Below are 19,135 nucleotides of genomic sequence, written 5' to 3' on the forward strand. Positions count from 1 at the left end.
AACACCAAAATGACATTTTTTTGTCTCCACAACTTTTGCGCAAAATGCAATAAGAGGCGATCAAAACATAGCATCTGCGCAAAAATGGTACCGTTAAAAACGTCAGCTCGAGACGCAAAAAATAAGCCGTCACCGAGCCATAGATCCCGAAAAATGAGAACACTACGGGTCACGGAATACGGAATATGACGTAAAACGTGCGCCACTTTTTTCGGACAAACTTCCGATTTTTTTTAACCCCTTATATAAAAGTAAACCTATACATGTTTGGTGTCTACGAACTCGCACTGACCTGAGGCATCACACCCACACATCAGTTTTACCATATAGTGAACACAGTGAATAAAATATCTCAAAAACCATAGTGCTATCGCACTTTTTTTGCAATTTTTCTGCATTTGGAATTTTTTTCGCCGTTTTCCAGTACACTATATGGTAAAACTGATGGTTTGAATTAAAAGTACAGCTCGTTCCGCAAAAAATGAGCCCTCACATGACCATATTGATTGAAAAATAAAAAAGTTACGTCTCAGAAAAAGAATGGCAAAAAAAAAACGGAAAGTGAAAAATCGGCCGGTCGTGAAGGGGTTAATATCACTAAAAAGTCTCAATATGAAATGATTGTTATACTTTATTAGAAATTCTCTGTTTCAAAAATGTATGTATATTAGATAAAACCATTTTTTAGTAAAATCAAATCAGTCACATTTGGTTGTACTTTATTCTTTTTCTATTTGTTAGCTGGTTTGGGTGCAGAGAGGCCGAGCAAATAGTCAGATATCACTGTAGGGAGGTATGATAATGGGATGTAGTAGAGCTTGGCGTCCCAGCCAGCAGAATATCTTGTCCAAGGGTGCACAGCGGTCAAAGCATGTTCCATGCAATTTGTGACTTTGTAAATCTTTGGACTTCCTGTATTTAGTAAACCCTTTATACCATTTTCATCTGTAGAAAAAATAAAGAAAATGTTATTTTATAAAATATTGTTAGAATTCTTCCCTACTAATTTATGCAAGCTCATGTAATATCATGCATTTCTGGATAAGGATCATGCACATGGGAGGTAAATGAAAAACTAACCCCCTGGCCTGCTTACAGTAAATGTCATTGGCAGAAAATGAGAAAAATCTACTGGCGGAGCGCCTGTCCACTCGCAGCTGCTGGAGGCAGATGATGGCTGAATAACAGAAAAACACAGCTGCCATTTTCCAGGAATGGAGCCGGCTCAGCAGGGGAGGTATCTAGTCCTCCAGTTGTTTCCATCCAATGCTTCAGTAGTATGACGCCCTGGACTAGCCAGGTAGTCACATACATACCAACATACACCCCCCCACCCTAGACAGTAACAACAGTCAGACAAAAAACCCTTGTTGCCTCCCTCCAGGGTCTGATGTCCACACCAGGTGGGGCGGAGCCAGGTGGTTGGCCCCACCCACCGAGGAGTTCACAGGCCTGGAGGCGGGAAAAGAGACAGATGAGTTTCGAGGTGAAAGTAAGAGGACACGAACTGCATGTATCTGGGTTGGAGCCCAGGCACTGACAGCAAGGTTGGCAGACGGTGGTGGCCGTCTGCAGGAGTTGGTGGAACTCTGCAGAGCCGTAAGGACCGGGGCTGGGCGGTGGACCACCGGTACCGAACCAGGGAGCGGAGTGAAGCTAAGCACACAGGCAGGGCCATCGGACCCCGACCAGGCTTGGAGCCGCCGTCAATAGTCAAATCCGAGTGTGACAGGAACCCCAGGGGTTCCCCAACAACCAAGTCTGGACAGAAGGCAACAGTCCACACCGTGAGGATATACAGCCACTGCCACAGGCTAGAGATCCAAGGGCCAGCGCCTGCGGGCAAAACGGGCTCCTACGGCACCTATACGCCGGGGAGCGGACTACCGGTGGGCAACCACAGGAGTCAGAACATTTCTAACAGGTGCAGGGAAAGACCGCCACCATCAGCCGTCCGGGGAGAGCACAACAACACTGCAGCCAGCTGCGGGACCCGTCCATCCGGCCATTTTGGTTTACCAGAGACTCTGTCAGTGATTGTCTGAGTAAGTACACCAATGCTGTCCGGCACCGCGCCGCGCTGTCCCTGCAACCCTGCACCCCAGCCATCCAGCCTCCCTGTTACACCATCGGGCCCCAGGATCACCAACCCCCTACCCACGGAGGGGACAAAATCCTAGCTGCTCCCTACCATCTCTCCCGGGATCCCCGTCACCAGCAGCGGTGGTGCCATCATCACCACGTCCCGTGGGTGGCATCACGAACAATCTCCCCCACCCAAACTATCCCTTTTCACTCACGGGTGAGGAGCGCTGCTCGATTCCCGGGGTTCGGCCCACCGCTCGAGCTACCGAGCAGCAGGAGCAGAAGCCCCGGACCCGAGCGTGGCGAGCATGTCCCCTCCGCCCGCGACAGTAACAAACCAAGGATTACATTATTTCCATTCAGTCTCTACGTTACAGTGACCATGAGTCACCCATTAAATATGGCCTTGTTAACCTGTCTGACTTGCAAATCCATACTAGTCGGGCTCTGTGTGATGTTCAAGACAGAAACAGTTACTTACCCTGGAGCCTAACTCCTCCCCTTGTGGACTAGTCCCAAAACTTAACTGTTACTTGCCCTACAGTCAGATGCTGGGCAGACCAAAGCCTACAAAACGCTTCTATACATCTCACTACCAAACATCTCTATGCATTAGATTTACAATACTACTATACCTAATACATTCTACACATTATTCCTTATATCCTATTGCTATGCATTACCTTATACATGGAAACATTATACAAAATTACATTATACACAACACATTATATACAGACACATGACATTATACTTATTACATTACAACAGTGATGTTTGTGTCTGCAAGAAGGAATGTGACTTCCAGTCCACCTCCTTAGAGCCAGAAGCAGGTACTATACAAAGCATAGCAGGACCATTGGGAAATTTAAGTGGCTATCATGGTTAGGTGGCTTCTGAGCATGTCAGCATCACTGATGACCCTCTACTGAGGACATGTGCCCACGACAGTTAATCAATGGTTCCAGATGTACTGCTGCCACTATGAGCAGTGACTGCTTCCTCCTGGGACCATGGAATATATTGGATCCTGGTAAATGATGGTTGGGGAATTTTTCTTATTTGTTGATTTTTTATTTCACCAAGCCACTGGGAAAATTTTGATTTTTCCCTGACAAATGACATTAAGTATCTCACTTCAGACATTAAGCTATGTTCTACAGGCATAACATAAGTACATGCAGCAGAAAATCACAGCTCAACTGCCAGTGCATATGTGGAAGTGTCCACACACAGTACAGTTACAGCAATAAAATAATAAAAAAAATATGTCCAGTTTAGTGGAGGGAAAAAAAAATTGAAGTTGTGCCACCAATTGTGCAACCCTTAATATTTTTATTTTTTTGTCGATAGAGCCGTGTGATGGCTTATTTTTCGTGGGACGAAACATTTTTATTCATGCCATTTTGGAATAGATATGACATTTTGATCACTTGTTACAGCATTTTTGTGTTATAGCAGAGACAAAAAATTGTTACTTTCTTGAATTTTTTTTTTGCTTACAGTGTTTATGATTGGGTTAATTTTTTATATTTTGATAGATCAGAATTTTCTGAATGCAGTGATACCACATGTGTATTTAATTTTTTTTATTTTTATTTTTAATGGGTCAAGGGGGGGGACTTGAACATTATTTTTTTTTCCAGAATTTTTTTTTTTATTTTTTTCTTTACACTGTTCTTAAAAGTCCCCTTAGGGGATTGAAGCTATGATCGGCTGATCACTTGTGGTATGTTCAGCAATGCCATAGCATTTCTGCATGTATTGAAAAATGACAGTTTCCTTTGAAGCTCAGCCACAAGCAGAGTTTCAAAGGAGTACTGATAAGTTAAGCAAGAAAGTTTTCACCAAACCCCCTGCTGTCAAAGCAACCCACGGGTGACCTGACATCACGTCATGGGCGCCGATAGGTGTTAAAATTGTTCCCCGCTATTTAACAGGTTAACAATCATAGGGAAGCTCCGCTCCACCACCGATTGTTAGAGACAGGTCTCCCAATTGTAATACACAGTCATTACCTGCTGAGTATGGGGCAGGCTCACCCCGTGAGCCTGCTTCATACACCTGCTTCTGACTTGCACAGTACATGTATGGCGGATGTCGTGAAGGGGTTAAAAAGAATTGTAAGGTCCTGTAGGTTGATTAGCGGAAATGACTACAGAAGGGATTGATAGTCCATTTTATTATTACTTTTATGTTTGCTAGCAAAATTAAAAAAATGCTTTTAAGTATGTTTTCTTGTATTTCTATCTTTTGTTTCTATTTTTACGTCTAAAGTCTATTTTTACGTTTTAAGTAGAGTTGAGCGCGGTTCGCGGTTCTCCAGTTCTAAGCTCGAGTGATTTTTGGGGCTGTTCGAGATCGAACTAGAACTCGAGCTTTTTGCAAAAGCTCGATAGTTCTAGATACGTTCGAGAACGGTTCTAGCAGCAAAAAGCAGGGCTTTTTACAGCTACAGTGTGCAGGAGACATCGCTGGCAGCCTGCCACAAGCTGGTAACCAAGATAAACATCGGGTATCCAAGCAAAGCGCTTTGGTTAGTAACCCGATGTTTATCTTAGTTACGTGCAGGAAGCCCACACTTCCCCGCTCAGCTTACTCCGCCCCCTCCTGCCCGCGGCATGTATACATACATACACACACACACACACACTCTCACCCCCCCCCCCACTCGGCTTACCTGCGGTGATGAAGTCCCGCCATCCCGACCTCAGCGCTGTCACTGTCCTCCATGGCCGCCGCTTGTCACATCACCTATCGCTTCCGACCCGAGACTGACACTGGCGGTGACGTCACGGACCTCTCGCGATACTTGATGTGAAGGCGCCGGTCATTGACCTCAGTGACAGGGGCTGTCAGTGTGCTGGAGATCAGCGCAGGTAATGTACCTCTCTGACAGCAGCACTTGTCATGCCCTGCAGTGACCTGGGCTGACCCATTGATGTTAGCTCAGGTCACTGCATTGCTCTCCCAGCCAATGGGGAACATCCTGCTCTTCATTGACTGGGACAGTGTGGATCGTCATGGCAACCCCTTGGATTACACCAGACCTGGATTTGTTTTTCTTTCTAATAAATTGGTTAAAGAGGGAATGTTTTGGGGAGTGTTTTTTCAAATAAAAATGTGTTTGTCGTCTATTTTTTTTATTACTGACTGGGTTGTTGATGTCGGGTATCTGATAGACGCCTGACCTCACCAACCCCAGGGCTTGATGCCAGGTGACATTACACATCTGGTATTAACCCCATATATTACCCCGTTTGCCACCGCACCAGGGCGCGGGATGAGCTGGGGCGAAGCACCAGGATTGGCGCATCTAATGGATGCGCCACTGCTGGGGTGGCTGCGGCCTGCTATTTTTAGGCTTGGGAGAGTCCAATAACCATGGACCTCCCTAGTCTGAGAATATCAGGCCCCAGCTGTCTGCTTTACCTTGGCTGGTGATCCAATTTTGGGGGACCCCTACGTGTTTTTTTTTAAATTATTTATTTAATTTAAAATAACAGCATGGGGTGCCCTCAGTTTTGGATTACCAGCCAAGGTGAGGTTGCCAGCTGTGGTCTGCAGGCTGCAGCCGTCTGCTTTACCCTAGCTGGCTACAAAACTAGGGGGAACCCTACGTCATTTTTTTTTCATTTTTTTGGCTAAATACAAAGCTAAGCACCCCTTAGTGCCACATGAAAGGTACCAAAGGGTGCTCCACTTTTTCTCCATTTTTTTCTCCACTTTTTCTCCACTTTTTCTCCACTTTTTCTCCACTTTTTTCTCCACTTTTTCTCCACTTTTTTCTCCACTTTTTCTCCTCTTATGCTCCACTTTTTCTCCACTTTTGTCCACTTTTTTCTCCACTTTTTCTCCTCTTATGCTCCACTTTTTCTCCACTTTTTCTCCACTTTTTTCTCCACTTTTTTCTCCACTTTTTCTCCTCTTATGCTCCACTTTTTCTCCACTTTTTCTCCACTTTTTCTCCACTTTTTCTCCTCTTAATCTCCACTTTTTCTCCTCTTATGCTCCACTTTTTCTCCACTTTTTCTCCACTTTTTCTCCTCTTATGCTCCACTTTTTCTCCACTTTTTCTCCTCTTAATCTCCACTTTTTCTCCACTTTTGTCCACTTTTTTCTCCACTTTTTCTCCTCTTATGCTCCACTTTTTCTCCACTTTTTCTCCACTTTTTCTCCACTTTTTCTCCACTTTTTCTCCACTTTTTTCTCCACTTTTTCTCCTCTTATGCTCCACTTTTTCTCCACTTTTTCTCCACTTTTTCTCCACTTTTTCTCCACTTTTTCTCCTCTTATGCTCCACTTTTTCTCCACTTTTTCTCCACTTTTTCTCCACTTTTTCTCCTCTTATGCTCCACTTTTTCTCCACTTTTTCTCCTCTTATGCTCTACTTTTTCTCCACTTTTTCTCCACTTTTTCTCCACTTTTTCTCCTCTTATGCTCCACTTTTTCTCCACTTTTTCTCCTCTTAATCTCCACTTTTTCTCCACTTTTTCTCCACTTTTTCTCCACTTTTTCTCCACTTTTTTCTCCACCTTTTCTCCTCTTATGCTCCACTTTTTCTCCACTTTTTCTCCACTTTTTCTCCACTTTTTCTCCACTTTTTCTCCTCTTATGCTCCACTTTTTCTCCACTTTTTCTCCTCTTATGCTTCACTTTTTCTCCACTTTTTCTCCTCTTAATCTCCACTTTTTCTCCTCTTTTTCTCCACTTTTTCTCCACTTTTTCTCCTCTTAATCTCCACTTTTTCTCCTCTTATGCTCCACTTTTTCTCCACTTTTTCTCCACTTTTTCTCCACTTTTTTCCACTTTTTCTCCACTTTTTCTCCACTTTTTTCTCCACTTTTTCTCCACTTTTTTCTCCACTTTTTTCTCCACTTTTTCTCCTCTTATGCTCCACTTTTTCTCCTCTTATGCTCCACTTTTTCTCCACTTTTTCTCCACTTTTTCTCCACTTTTTCTCCACTTTTTTCTCCACTTTTTCTCCTCTTATGCTCCACTTTTTCTCCACTTTTTCTCCACTTATTCTCCACTTTTTCTCCTCTTATGCTCCACTTTTTCTCCACTTTTTCTCCACTTTTTCTCCACTTTTTCTCCACTTTTTTCTCCACTTTTTCTCCTCTTATGCTCCACTTTTTCTCCACTTTTTCTCCACTTTTTCTCCACTTTTTCTCCTCTTATGCTCCACTTTTTCTCCACTTTTTCTCCACTTTTTGCTCCACTTTTTCTCCACTTTTTCTCCACTTTTTCTCCTCTTATGCTCCACTTTTTCTCCACTTTTTCTCCACTTTTTCTCCACTTTTTTTCCACTTTTTCTCCACTTTTTTTCCACTTTTTCTCCACTTTTTCTCCACTTTTTTCTCCACTTTTTCTCCTCTTATGCTCCACTTTTTCTCCACTTTTTCTCCACTTTTTCTCCTCTTAATCTCCACTTTTTCTCCACTTTTTCTCCACTTATTCTCCACTTTTTCTCCTCTTATGCTCCACTTTTTCTCCACTTTTTCTCCAATTTTTCTCCACTTTTTCTCCACTTTTTTCTCCACTTTTTCTCCTCTTATGCTCCACTTTTTCTCCACTTTTTCTCCACTTTTTCTCCACTTTTTCTCCTCTTATGCTCCACTTTTTCTCCACTTTTTCTCCACTTTTTGCTCCACTTTTTCTCCACTTTTTCTCCACTTTTTCTCCTCTTATGCTCCACTTTTTCTCCACTTTTTCTCCACTTTTTCTCCACTTTTTCTCCACTTTTTCTCCACTTTTTTTCCACTTTTTCTCCACTTTTTCTCCACTTTTTTCTCCACTTTTTCTCCTCTTATGCTCCACTTTTTCTCCACTTTTTCTCCACTTTTTCTCCTCTTAATCTCCACTTTTTCTCCACTTTTTCTCCACTTTTTCTCCACTTTTTCTCCTCTTAATCTCCACTTTTTCTCCTCTTATGCTCCACTTTTTCTCCTCTTATGCTCCACTTTTTCTCCACTTTTTCTCCTCTTATGCTCCACTTTTTCTCTACTTTTTCTCCTCTTATGCTCCACTTTTTCTCCACTTTTTCTCCACTTTTTCTCCACTTTTTTCTCCACTTTTTCTCCACTTTTTCTCCTCTTATGCTCCACTTTTTCTCCACTTTTTCTCCGTTCTTTTTCTATGGTCGATCTACCCATTAGCTCTGCCATGCATACTGTAGCTCTACACCTACTGCACATGTTACTTTATGATTGACATCTCTTTCGTACCAGAGCTGTCTAAGTCTACTCTGACCCCATATTTGTCATTACTATATTGTCCTTGTACTGTATTATGACATTTGTATCATGTGTTTCATTTCTTGCTGTGTTGCAATTTTTTTGCTGCATCCCAATTGTACCTCTACATTGTTCGAGTTTATGTTATTGTTCTCTCACTCTTATGTGATACTGATTATTGTCATTTTTCATGATTACATGCAGATAAGTCCAATCTGACGAAGGCTCAGGCCGAAACGTCATTTGTAACTTGTTTTGGACAAAAACATATATGCTTATGAAAAAAATTTTTTTCTTAATATGGACCAATAAAGAGTGATTTTGCATTACTATCCATTGTGACTTACTGACTTAGTCTGGGAGATTTAGAGTGCCGAGGTTACTCACTAATTTTATCTATTATTACCTCTGAGCACCTATATACCAGTGAGCAGAGTTTCCTCTACAGTAGTTCTCCTGATTAGGCATGCCCTTACCTCATGAGCAGGGCATTGCAGCTTTGGTAGCAACCATTACGACATGGACTCTGCTGCTGTGGACCCGGGGAGAGTGAGTGCAGATTCATTGCACCCACACTCCTCACATGAAGGGTCCGCACTCCTAGAAAATGGGGGATACGTTCCCTGAGTGTCTCCCCCCCATATTCTAGACGGTCCAGAGTCGTCGTGGGACCCCTTTTTTTTTTTTTCTTACAATAAATTGGTGAAAGAGGAAATGTTTTGGGGACTGTTTTTTCAAATAAATTTCTTTTGTCGATTTTTTGTTTTTGTTATTACTGACAGTTTATGATGTTGGGTATCTAATAGACGCCATGACATCACAAACTGCTGGGCTTGATCTCAGGTGACTTTACAGCTAGTATCAACCCGATTTATTACCCCGTTTGCCACTGCACCAGGGCACGGGATGAGCTGGGGTGAAGCGCCAGGATTGGCGCATCTAGTGGATGCGCCACGTCTGGGGTGCCTGCGGCCTGCTATTTTTAGGCTGTGAAGGCCCAATAACTATGGACCTTCCCACCCTGAGAATACCAGACCACAGCTGTCCGCTTTACCTTGGCTGGTGATCCAATTTGGGGGGGACCCTACTTTTATTGTGTAATTATTAATATTTATAAAATAATTATAAAAAAGAGCCTGAGGGGACCTCCACATTGGATCCCCAACCACGGTAAAGCTGCCAGCTGTGGTTTTCAGGCTACAGCCGTCTGCTTTACCCTAGCTGGCTATCAAAAATGGGGGGACCCAACGTCATTTTTTTTTTTTTAACTATTTTTTAAATAGAAAAAATTAATGGGCTTCCCTGTATTTTGATTGCCAACCAAGGTAACGGCAGGCAGATGGGGGTGGCAACCCATAGCTGTCTGCTTTATCTGCGCTGAGAATCAAAAATACCGCGGAGCGCTACGTCATTTTTTTAAAGATTTATTTTTACAGCACTGTGATGTCCAGCAATCAAAATACAGGGAAGCCCATTTTATTTTTAGTTATTTAAATAAATAATTAAAAAAATATATATATGGGCTCCCGCTGCATTTTTTGTATTGCTAGCTAAGGGTAATCCAAGCAGCTACTGGCTGCTAACCCCCACTGCTTGGTGTTACCTTCACTGGCAATGGAAAATCCAGGGAAGCATTTTTTATTTTTTTTGCCAAAAAACTACAAAAAAAGGACGTGAGCTTCGCCATATTTTTGTATGCTAGCCAGGTATAGCAGGCAGGTGCTGGAAGAGTTGGATACAGCGCCAGAAGATGGCGCTTCTATGAAAATGCCATTTTCTGAGGTGGCTGCAGACTGCAATTCGCAGCAGTGGGGCCCAGAAAGCTCAGGCCAACCTGTGGTGCGGATTCCAATCCCCAGCTGCCCAGTTGTACCTGGCTGGACACAAAAATGGGGCAAAGCCTACGTCATTTGTTTTCTAATTATTTCATGAAATTCATGAAATAATAAAAAAAGGGCTTCCCTTTATTTTTGGTTCCCAGCCGGGTACAAATAGGCAACTGGGGGTTGGGGGCAGCCGTACCTGCCTGCTGTACCTGGCTAGCATACAAAAATATGGCGAAGCCCACATAATTTTTTCAGAGGGCAAAAAACTTCTGCATACAGTCCTGGATGGAGTATGCTGAGCCTTGTAGTTCTGCAGCTGCTGTCTGTCTGTATGGAGAAGAGCAGACAGCAGCTGCAGAACTACAAGGCTCAGCATACTCCATCCAGGACTGTATGCAGAATTTTTTTGCCCACCAAAAAAATGACGTGGGCTTTGCCATATTTTTGTATGCTAGCCAGGTACAGCTGGCAGCCACGGGCTGCCTCCAACCCCCAGTTGCCTATTTGTACCCGGCTGGGAACCAAAAATATAGGGAAGCCCGTTTTTTTTAATTATTTCACTTATTTCATGAAATAATTAAAAAACAAATGACGTGGGCTTCGCCCTATTTTTGTGTCCAGCCGGGTACAAATAGGCAGCTGGGGATTGGAATCCGCAGCACAGGTTAGCCCGAGGTTTGTGGACGCCTCTGCTGCGGATTTCAGTCCGCAGCCGTCCCAGAAAATGGCGCTCTCATAGAAGCGCCATCATCTGGCGCTGTATCCAACTCTTCCAACAGCCCTGGAGCCGGGTGGCTTGTTGGGTAATCATGAGTTAATACTGGCTTTGTTTTACCAGCCAGTATTAAGCCAGAGATTCTTAATGTCAGGCACGTTTGACCCGGCCATTAAGAATCTCCAATAAAGGGTTAGAAAAAAGACACCACACAGAGAAAAAATACTTTAATAGAAATAAATACACAGACACATTAGAGACTCCATCTTTATTACCCCCTGTCAGCCCTCCACGATCCTGCTCTTCTGTCTTCTTTCTTTCTAGTGTAGTAGTAGTGACGATTGTAGTGAGGATGAGATTCACCAGCTCATCACTTGGGGCTGGGGAACCTCCATCCTCACTACAATCATCACTAGTGTAGTAGTAGTGACGATTGTAGTGAGGAAGGATGAGATTCACCAGCTCATCACTTGGGGCTGGGGAACCTCCATCCTCACTACAATCATCACTACAATCGGGAAGCAGCGTGCAGCCTTCACTCCGTGAGTGATCACTGCTGGCTGCTAGCGGTAACGCTGACAGACGCGTTACCATAGCAACGGTGCTCTCGGAGCCGCGGTTAGCGGTGACGTCACCGCTAACTGCGTTGCTATGGCAACGGTGATCTCCGTTAATGACCGGCTGTGTCAGCCGGTCCCTAACGGAACGGGGAGTCGACCGTGTGCTAGAGCATGTCGCCGGTACACGGCGATACACATATTTGCACCGTGTACCGGAGAGATGCACTCGCAGGTCCTACATGACGTGTCATAGTCATGTGACCAGTCTGTAGCCAATGAGATAATAGCCACGTGACTGGTCACATAGCTATTTTGACGTCACGATAGGTCCTGCATCTCTGCTGGCAGTGCAGGTCACCGGGAGGATTCAGCGATCATCGGATGGAATAGCGGCAGGAGACAGAGTGCAGAAGGGATCGCGAGGACCGGTAAGTGTTATGGCAATGTTTATTAACTGTTTGTGTACATTTATCATGCATTTTTATGTGTTTGTGATTGCCTCCCATTATAGCCTATACGTTCGAGTTCGGTTCGTCGAACGTTCGACGAGCCGAACTCGAACGGGACCCCCGTTCGGCGAACCGGCCTCGAGCCGAACCGGGACCGGTTCGCTCATCTCTAGTTTTAAGTCTTTGCACCCAAGATGTTTATGATACATGGAGCTGTAGCTATAGAAATCACCTTACATTGCTCATAGTATTTCTTGCCGTAGCTGTCTTTAATTTCTGTGGGGAGATTTGCCCAAAGGCGCTTTAAGTTATTTAAATGACCATCAGCTGTGAGCACCATAGGTGTTTGGAAAGCGCCTGGTTCTATTATCGAGACCTTCACTCCAAATTCATGTAGTTCCCTCCTGTAGATTAAAAATGTAAAACAAAAAAGACAATTGTTATAGTTAAATATAAATACAGTATATACAGTGCTCATCATAAATGAATACAGCCTATTTGAAAAGATAGATTTTAATCAATATCTCATTGAACACAGCAACAATTTCCCAAATTTTGACAACACCGTTTCATAGAACATTTCTTAACCCTCAACTGGTGAGGTGGGGTTTGCCACGCCCCAGGGAAATTTGTTCAGCAGGCATTCATTGGAAAATGCTGGTATGAATCATCAATGTATTACATTTTCCGATACTTGTGGGTGTCAAAAATTTGTTATACTCACGTGTAATCAATCGCCAATAAGAAAAAAAATTAAAACAAACGTGATCTTTGCATTTTCTGTAAAAATTAGAGATTTCTAAACACTGGGGTATAGGAAGCCCCACATCACCAGTTGGGTGACAAAAAACCCTCAACTGGTGAGGTGGGATAACACATGATATTATCGTAAGGTTAACAATATAATATTAATTACAAAATCTTCAGTTTTACTCAAATTAGTTGATACAAAAATGACTAAACCCCACATCAAAAACTACTACAGCTAGCATTTTTTATGACCTCCATGCTTTTTAAGGACAGCTCCAAGTCTTCTAGGCAAGTAATGAATAAGTTGGTGACATATTGCAACATCTATCTTTATCCATTCTTCAACAACAACCTTTTTTTAGAGCCTGGATGCTGGATAGAGGGTGATGGTCAACTTGTCTCTTCAGAATTCTCCATAGGTGTTTGGTTGGGTTCAGATCAGGAGACATACTCAGCCACTGAATCATTTTCACCCTGTTCTTCAGAAATGCAATAGATGTGTTTTGGATCATTGTCATGTTGTAAAAATGCACGTCTACCAAGTGCACAGAGCGATAGCAGACTCTTCTCTTTCAATATAGAGCAGAACATCTGTGAATTCATGATACCATCAATGAAATGTAGCTCCCTGACACCAACAGCCAGTGCTTTTTTTGCGGTGGTACGCGCCGGTACGGCATACCGGAAAATCTGAAGACCGCTGAGGATAAGCACCTCTGGGTCTGTCCACATGGCTAATTTGTAAATTTGCTATATCATCAGCCATTGGATGGAGCTTGGTGACCTCTGTGTCCCCCCCCCTCCGATCTGATTGGAGCTAGCATCCATGTGACGCTATCCCTCCAATCAGATGTGGAGAGGCGGTGGGTGTCCGCCATCTTCAAGATGTTCATGGACGCTGAAGAGCGATGTCACGGCCGGTCACCCCGATCTGCTGCCATCCGGTAAGGTATTTGCTCCCCCCTGCTGTCTTCCACTCCCCCTGACCTCCGTTGCCCCTCGTTGTCCGATTCAACCCCCCCACCGACCTCCGGTCCCTCTCACCTGCCCTGTAATCACTGGGCTGCTACTGCCGCCAGCGATCGGGTCCCCCAGTACTCGCCCCCACCTGTCCCCCAGTGCTCACCCCCCCGTCCCCCAGTGCTCACCCCCCCTGCTTCCCCCTGCTACCATCGGCGCCATGTCCGCTCCCAGCTGCTAAGTGGGAACACTAGAAAAAAAATCTAACACTTACCGGTCTGCAGCCTCCCGGGACACGTCTGATCGGCTTCAGGACCTGCCGGTAATCAGCTGATGCAGTCTCGCTACGGCATCAGCTGACAGTCTAAGTCCAGCGGTGGGGCCGGCTTTTTACTGCCTAGCTGGTTTAAGCGATCAGGTGATGCTCTGAGGTGACTGCAGCAGCTGATTACCGGCGGCTCCTGGAGCAATCAGTCATGTCCCGGGATTTTGCAGACAGGTGAGTAGTTTTTTTTTTTTGCACTGATGCAACAGCTGATTGTATAAAAGCCGTTTATACAATCAGTTGATGTGTCATGTGATTCATGTCCTTTAATTTGACTTCATCTGATCGCTTTGCCTTCCAGCAAACCAATCAGAAGATATTGGATCCGGATTGGACAGGGCGGGACCCTTGACCCAGGATTACTGCGGAGGGGGGTTCTTTATTTCAATAAAGATGGAGTCACTAATTGTGTTGTGTTTTATTTCTAATAAAAATATTTTCTCTGTCTTGTTTTTTTTTTTATCTTTACAGGAAATTCATGGTGGCCATGTCTAATATTGGTGTGACACCATGAATTTCAGGCTTAGGGCCAGTTGATAATATACAGGTGGCCCTAACCCCTTATTACCCAGCGAGCCACCCGTCACCAGGGCCGCTGGAAGAGTTGGATACAGCACCAGAATATGGTGCTTCTATGAAAGCACCATTTTTTGGGGAGGCTGCAGACTGCAATTCACAGCAGGGGTGCCCAGAAAGCTTGGGCACTCTGCGCTGCGGATTCCAATCCCCAGCTGCCTAGTTGTACCTGGCTGGACACAAAATTTGTGCGAAGCCCATGTCATTTTTTTTCTTTAATTATTTCATGAAATTCATGAAATAATTAAAAAAAGGGCTTCCCTATATTTTTGGTTCTCAGCCGGGTACAAATAAGCAGCTGGGGGTTGGGGGCAGCCCGTACCTGCCTGCTGTACCTGGCGAGCATACAAAAATATGGCAAAGCCCCGTCATTTTTTTTTTTTACATTTTACGTTTTTGGGCAAAAAACTCCTGCATACAGTCTTGGCTGAAAGATGCTGAGCCTTGTAGTTCGGCAGCTGCTATCTGCTCTCCTGCATACACTAGTGGATGGAGTATGCTGAGCCTTGTAGTTCTGCTCCCCCTGCCTCTCTCCTGCATACACTAGTGGATGGAGTATGCTGAGCCTTGTAGTTCTGCTCCCTCTGCCTCTCCTGCATACACTAGTGGATGGAGTATACTGAGCCTTGTAGTTCTGCACCCCCTGTCTCTCTCTCCAGCATACAGTACCGTATGTAGTAAATCGTGCACAGGATCTCCCGGCAGCACGACAGCACTCCCTCCCACTCCTCAAACTTGGCCGCCGGCTGACAGATCCTCCCCACCCCCCCTCCTCAATCTTGGCCACCGGCGCCTAACAGCACCCCCCCCCGCTCCTCGTCTCAGAGATGCAAACCAGCAAATATTTTTAAAAAGCACTGCCAACAGCACTCATGCAGCCCCACAAGAGGACACTTCCACCATTTAGAAAAATACATAATGTCTACAGTAAAACAAAGTGATGGCAGTTTCCTTATGTGGGACTGCAAAAGTGTTGCTGGTGTCGGGGAGTTGGACATGCACAGTTCCAACATGCCAATTATCCAAAGAAATCATTGTTTAATTTCTGAAGAAGTCTCTTGATCTGAACCCAATCAAAACACCAATGGGCAAATTCCAAAGAAACAGGTAATGTTACTGCTATGCCAAATTTAAGACTTCTTGATGCCTGTCTTCAGTGTTCCATGGTATATCTAATTCCTTGGAAATGTTTTTGTACCCTTCTCCTGACTGATAACTTTCAACAATGAGATTCTTTTGCTTGGTTATAAGCGGTTTACGGATCATGGCTTTTGCTCTAAAATGCAGCTAAGAAATTGTCAACTTGATGTGGAGTTAATTATATCTCATTAAATGACTACAATGAACATGAGTTCAAAGGTGATTGGATAATATACTGAACATAAGTATAAACACATAACCACACTTTTGCTTTTGCTCCCATTTTTCATGATCTAAACTCAAAGATGTAAGGCTTATTCTATGTACACAAAAGATCCCTTTTCTCCCTCAATTATTGTTCACAAATTTGTCTATGTTATCCACCTCAGAGGTGTGGCATATCACGATAACGATTAGACAGCATGATTATTGCACAGGTGTGCCATAGGCTGTCCACAATAAAAAGTCACTCTAAAATGTGCAGTTTTACAGTATTGGGGAGGTCAGAAAACAAAATTGTTTTCTGGGTGACCATTTGCCAGTCTGCCATCTGCCTTGTACAGTGAAAACTAAGATTCATCCATGAAGAGAAGACCTCTTCAACATGCTAGACACCATCAAGTCTCAAGTCTCAAGTATTTTCCCACTCAATTTGGTCACAACAATAAACTTTTGTCAGATGTAGACCCCGATGAGGATGACGAGCAGCAGATGAGCTTCCCTGTTTCTAGCAGTTTGTGCAGAAATTCTTTGGTTTTAAAATGAAATATCACAGCAGCTGTCAGCTGGGTGGCTGGTCTCACATGATCTTGGGGGTGAAGATGCTGAATGACCTCCATAGGTCAAGGGCTGAAGAGGTTACACATGTTCTGTGGTTGTGGAGCTGATTGGATGTACTGCCAAATTCTCTGAAACGCCTTTGGAGACCGCTTATAGTAGAGAAATAAACATTCAATTCACAAGCAACAGCTCTGGTGGCCATTCCTGCAGTCAGCATGCCAGTTGCATGTTCCCATTTTAGAGTGGTCTTTTATTGTGGCCAGCCTAAGGCACACCTGTGCAATAATCATGTCCAATCAGCATCTTGATATGCCACACCTGTGAGGTGGATGGATTATCTCAGCAAGGGAGAAATACTCACTAACAGAGTTAATAACATTTGTGAATGTTTGAAAGAAAAATACCTTTTGTGCACCTAAAAGTCTCCAGATCCTGAAAAATGGGAACAAAAACAAGTGTTGTATTTATATTTTGCTATGTTTATATTTCTCTCCATTTTTTTTGTTTTGTTATTTTTATTTTCCTCAAAATGATTTCTGTTTGTTTCTCAATGGATTTGTACACAATATGGGTGATATTAGAGGTGGAAAAAGGTTTTAAATGATTATTTTGGTATAATTTTTTTGTATGACAAACATGTTAACAGGGGTTTGTAGACTTTTTATATGCAGTGTATGTGCATAAATGGATATGGAGGAAGATATAAAGTAGGACATATAACACCAATTATTTTTATTAGCAGCATCTGCACCATGTTTATTAATATTAAGTGTTTGACACAATTTTTCACAAACTTACCTTAAACTGTCGGAGAATGCCTGCACACCATACTTTGACAGGCTATATCCTCCCCCAATAGATGACACTCTTCCCAGAATACTAGATACATTAACAATACGTCCTTGGGCTTTTCTTATAAGTGGCAGTAGATGTAATGTCACATCCACCGTACCAATCAAATTCACATTCAGGACCTTGAGAAAATCTTCCTTTTTTTGCCATTCATTGGGACCAAGAGCAAAGCCAAAGCCTGCATTATTAACCAAGCCCCAGAGCCCTGCAAAAAAAGAAATACGGGTGAAAAAAAAAATAAATCTATGCATAAAAAAAGTTTTAATGCATTTCTGAGCAAATACATGTTTTTGTCTTCATACTTAAAGAGAATCTGTCAGTAGGATCAACCATCTTATGCCATCTATATCGGAATGCAGGTCATAAAGTTTAATAAAATATCTTGACATTTGTGATCCAAGGTTTTATTTAGGAGAAATCCACCTTTTTCTTAATATGTAAATGAACTGTAAAGATCTCTGGGCCGGACACATCTCCCTGAGACTCTGCTTCCAGAACTTATTTTAAATTAAAGGTGGCATTATCAGTGTGAAACCTATAACTAGGCACAGCTGTGCAATCATTACAACTAACAATGTACAGCAGAGCTGAACTCTGTCTCATTACACACACATTTGCAGCTCATAATTCTATCAGCTCTGCTGTTGAGCCGAGCCTGAATACAACTAAAAAGTTAGTACAAAGATTAAGAATACCCAACAGATGCATTAACAATGTATGTATATAGATCAAATAGCATGCATCAGTGGGGGGGCCACATGATGAGACCATACGGATTAAATATATAAACCAAAAGAAAAAAAAAAAGAAACAAAAAATAATAATAAAAGGTCAAACAATGATTAAAAAGTGAAAACTATTATTGAAAATTATTTACAAATCATGTAGTGACAATATTGCAGAAGAGCAGCTACACAATAGAAAATAAAATTTAAACCACATTGAACACAAAAAGTTTATATTGTCTCAGGTATGCTAACCACAGAAAGATGACATGGTTGTATAAACAAAGGCAAAGCCTGCAGTATAATGCAGGTGTATACATTAATAAAATCCTGTAAATGCACATTGTATATACAGCAAGCACAGAAAGAATCAATACTGCAAAATTACATCCTTTACATCCTTTAAATAAAGTGCAATGTGCACATGAGAGAATCAGTATTGCAAAATTGCATCAGATCAATAAAGTACAAAGTGCTCAAAGGTGCATGTAACAGAGAAACCTCTAATGAGGTATGCCAAATGCTTCAATATACTGCTGAATGCAAAATATCTATAATAAGGCCAACATAGTACAGTGCATTACCTTACAGAGACCAGTGTGCATGAGCGCTGCACCACCAATGCGTGTTTCGGCGTGTCCTTAGTCAGGGGTCCCCTTTGACTAGCGCAAGGATCGCATTGCATCTCCCGGACTGAACAGTGGCTCAACTGACAGGAGCATGTCACCTGCATAGAAATAAATGAAGTTGACATGCTACTGTCAGGAGAGCCGCCTGCTGGTCTGGGTGATGCGATACAATCCCCGTGCGAGTCACATGCAAGTGTGACTCAAGATTAACACTTCCTCAGCTTCCTTCTCACAGGCAGCCAGTGTGAGGGCAGGAGAGTACAGATGAGTTGATAGTACTGTGAGAGGAGGCCTACATCTGCGGATGTGTTTGTAATGAGAGAAAATTCAGTTCTGCTCTATGGTGTTATCACACACAGCTCTGCAGTGAAATCAGGAGAGCAGAGTGTCACTCTTTACATGTCTCACACTGGTAATGCCCAGTTTTATTTAAAATATGCCCTGGAGGCAGATTCTCAGAAAGACCTGTGTCTGGTACAGGGATCAGCTCATTTACATAATAAGAAAAGCAATGAGAGAAGTAAAGT

General features: G+C 43.2%; 1 protein-coding gene across 3 annotated transcripts in view; it reads right to left on the minus strand.

Moving 5' to 3' along the window:
• Window positions 1-613: 613 nt before the first annotated feature.
• The window catches only part of LOC142290491 (retinol dehydrogenase 7-like), a 106,698-nt gene continuing 88,176 nt past the window's right edge, over window positions 614-19,135 (minus strand). For all 3 annotated transcript variants that reach the window (XM_075334453.1, XM_075334452.1, XM_075334454.1), the window contains exons 3-5: window positions 17,201-17,459; window positions 12,109-12,275; window positions 614-945 (exon numbers count right to left, since the gene is read on the minus strand). In XM_075334453.1, coding sequence (XP_075190568.1) covers window positions 731-945; window positions 12,109-12,275; window positions 17,201-17,459 — 641 coding nt within the window. In that variant the 3' untranslated portion in view covers window positions 614-730. The remainder of the gene's footprint in view (window positions 946-12,108; window positions 12,276-17,200; window positions 17,460-19,135) is intronic.

This window comes from Anomaloglossus baeobatrachus, chromosome 2 (assembly GCF_048569485.1).
Source record: "Anomaloglossus baeobatrachus isolate aAnoBae1 chromosome 2, aAnoBae1.hap1, whole genome shotgun sequence".
NCBI lineage: Eukaryota > Metazoa > Chordata > Amphibia > Anura > Aromobatidae > Anomaloglossus > Anomaloglossus baeobatrachus.